Consider the following 3,243-nt stretch of genomic DNA (forward strand, 5'->3'; position numbering starts at 1 on the left):
ACCAAAAAAAAAAAAAAAAACAGTTAGATTGACAATTGTGGTAGAAAACAACACTGCAATACATTATTATACAGTATTAGTTGTTTTGATCTGTGACATGATTTTAATACACTTACATTGTAGACAGATATCTTAGCATTCCGGAAAAACAGTTCAACGGTGGTAGCATCTTTCAGATATGCAACACTCTCAATGTAAAACCTACAAAAACACGACAACAATCAGTGCAGAACATAAATTTACTCCTATAATTAACTGAAACTAACAGACATTGCATATGAAGAGAAAAGAGATATGAATGAGTAGATACTATTGTCAATCCCCATGCCAAATCTTCTCTCCTCTTGGTCTAAAAGCATATCTTGCATTTGCATGTTGAAGTCGCATCAGCATGTCTGTGCAGCTGGCGCCCCCTATTGGATAGCCATCGAACATGCAAATGAGTAAATCTGAACTAACCTGACTTGGAATTTGAGCTCAAGAGGTCCACTCTTTTTGGAAAAGTCATGGTCCAGCACCCTGCGATCCAGTTGAAGCCAGTTCGTCTGCCCCCTGATGAACGGCAATAAGTTTAATGGAATACTTTCACATAAGAAACACGTATCTGCTATAATGATGACTTTTAAAGATTTGTAAGAACTACATCATTTAACCTCACATGTTGTGTATGATCCTGTATGTGCTTTGTCTGAAAGAATGAATGAATGAATGATCAAAGGATCTTAGCACTGGCAAGAATTCAATGTAAGCAGGTAAGTATTTAAGAATTACCTCTAAAGCCCTAACTAAGCCTTTTGTTCAAAAGCATGCAATTTGATAAAGACCTATAGTAGTTCAGTAGAAGTTTAGTTCTTATTTGAGGTTGTCTGGCTAATGATTACATACTATAAATTAATATAATTAAAGATCTACCCAGGAGCGTCTTTGTATTAAGTGGCGAAATAGTGCTTAATAAGCAATAAGCAAGATTTAAAAAAAAATCATAACTATTTCTATACTTTCTATGCAATGACAACAAACACTTCACCAACTTACTTCTCATCAATGAAGGAGATTCCAAAGTATTCTTTCTCCTTTAGGTTAAAATGTGATGAAACCAGATCCAGGAGATCCCGGGACAACAGTTTTGGCTGTTTTCGAGAAAACAGGTGTTATTTATTTTTATTCCAAACATTATCTGTCTGTCGGCCAATGAGTTAGTGTGGTGAGTTAGCTTTACCTGGACTAGCAGTTCCAGCTGCCTGTCATCTAGCAGAAGCACCTGACACAGCCGACCCTCCGCCATCTGTCAAAGTCAAACACACATCCAGTTAGTCTTAAAATATTCAATATTTGTATTTAACTAATTCATAAAAACATGGTAATGAACCACCATATATTGTTTAAAAGTTTGGGATTTTAAATTAATACTTTTATCACCACGGATGCATTAATTTGTAAATCAAAAGTGACATTTTGTAATGTTACAAAATATTTTCATTTTACATGAACAGCACAACTGTTTTCATCATTATTAATAAGAAATGTTTCTTTAGCACCACATCAGAATATTAGAATGATTTCTGAAAGATCATGTGACTCAAGACTGGAATAATGGCTCCTGAAAATTCAGCTTTGCCATCATAAGAATAAATTATAATTTTATAATTAATATATTATATAGTTTATATTATATATATTTTATAAAATATATTTGTTTTATATATTTAAAAAAAATTAATTCAGCATAATTGGTGAGCATAAGAGACTTTCAAAAACACAACAAAAAATCATACCAACCCCAAACTTTTAAACAGTAGTGTATTTAACATTTTTATTGATCCTGTATGTGTGTATAATATTTTTAACATACTCCTCCATGACCTCTAATACAGATTTAGACATCATCATAACCTACTGCTTTACTTATAAACACTAACCTAATGATGTGAGGAGAGTGTGTCCTCTGATACTGGGTTAATAAGGATTGTTTTTCCCATTGGGAAGACTGATCTCTGTGTAGAGTCAGCTGGATTTAGATGTGATCTTGGCAGCCTCTTAGCAGGGTGACTTTAGGAGCATTCAGCAAAGTCAGAGGAAAAACTAAATTATGAACATAATTCTTATTTTATTATTATTTACACAACCTTTATATATCCTAGATATTAATTAAATGAAATTACTAATTATGTAGGAACTTATTTAGGGTGAAGCATTTGATTTAGAATGGGAGAGAGAGAGTGTGAGTGAGTGAGTGAGTGAGAGAGAGAGACTAAAAGAATTTGAACTGATGTAAACCTGAACTTGTAAGGACACATTGTTCTCTTCACCATGTCTAGTACAACGCTTATATTTATTTTTTTGCGGTTTACATCATGTTTCCTTACACAATGGCTGCGCAGCTGCATCGGAACGCCCTTTATAGACTGAGCCTTAATAGAATTCAATATAATCGGAGAGAATCATAGTCATGTGAAATTCCAAACTGCAAATCTTTTTACTGTTCAAAGCTGCCCCTGATAAGCTTTATCATGATAATATAACCATAATTATGTATAATCAATCCACTCTCATCTTATTTTTAATACTGCATTAAATCAATTGCAAAATTATTAATACACACAATTAACTTTTCTCCTTCATGCATTAAAATGGTTATAAGTTTGAGGATTCAACATGGAGCGTGTGTGAATTCTGCTTAATTAATGAGAACCAAACTCTCTCTCTTCACCAGATCCACCAGAGTACATGTACTGATAACAGTTGATTAATTAACCAAAAATAGCCACTTGCATGTGAATTCACCAACTTTCTTGAGACTCATATTTTTTTATAATATAATATAATATAATAAAATTTTAGATTTTATTAATACTTGGTACGGTATTTCTTCAAGAGTAAACATTTCTTAAATGTAATTGTGATCAAATAAGAGCTATAATAAGCTTACTACTCAATAAGAGAGAAAAATGTGAGGGCCAGTCGCTATAAAATACAAGAACCTGCATTTAAGCTGTCTTAATGGAGAGAATTATTGGTGTTGTTAATTACACAGGCTCCATTGTCTAAACTTGGATTAGTCACTATAGAAACCCTTTTACAGGACTATAGCCCAGCCCGATGAATGTTTAAACTAAAGCCATGCTTTAATAAAACTTTTTATGAAACATGACATAGAACATGCATACTAATAACAATACATCTTCTTGGGTGTTTTTTTTTTTTTTTTTTACAATTTTTTTCAAATGGAGAATATTACTTGAA

General features: G+C 32.6%; 1 protein-coding gene across 2 annotated transcripts in view; it reads right to left on the bottom strand.

Moving 5' to 3' along the window:
- Nucleotides 1-3,243, bottom strand: part of LOC107667002 (FERM domain-containing protein 4B-like) — a 48,852-nt gene that overhangs the window by 41,838 nt on the left and 3,771 nt on the right. For both annotated transcript variants that reach the window (XM_016458563.1, XM_016458562.1), the window contains exons 2-5: nt 1,220-1,285; nt 1,036-1,130; nt 460-552; nt 117-201 (exon numbers count right to left, since the gene is read on the bottom strand). In XM_016458563.1, coding sequence (XP_016314049.1) covers nt 117-201; nt 460-552; nt 1,036-1,130; nt 1,220-1,285 — 339 coding nt within the window. The remainder of the gene's footprint in view (nt 1-116; nt 202-459; nt 553-1,035; nt 1,131-1,219; nt 1,286-3,243) is intronic.

This window comes from Sinocyclocheilus anshuiensis, unplaced genomic scaffold, assembly GCF_001515605.1.
Source record: "Sinocyclocheilus anshuiensis isolate Anshui unplaced genomic scaffold, SAMN03320099.WGS_v1.1 scaffold615, whole genome shotgun sequence".
NCBI classification, from domain to species: Eukaryota; Metazoa; Chordata; class Actinopteri; order Cypriniformes; family Cyprinidae; genus Sinocyclocheilus; species Sinocyclocheilus anshuiensis.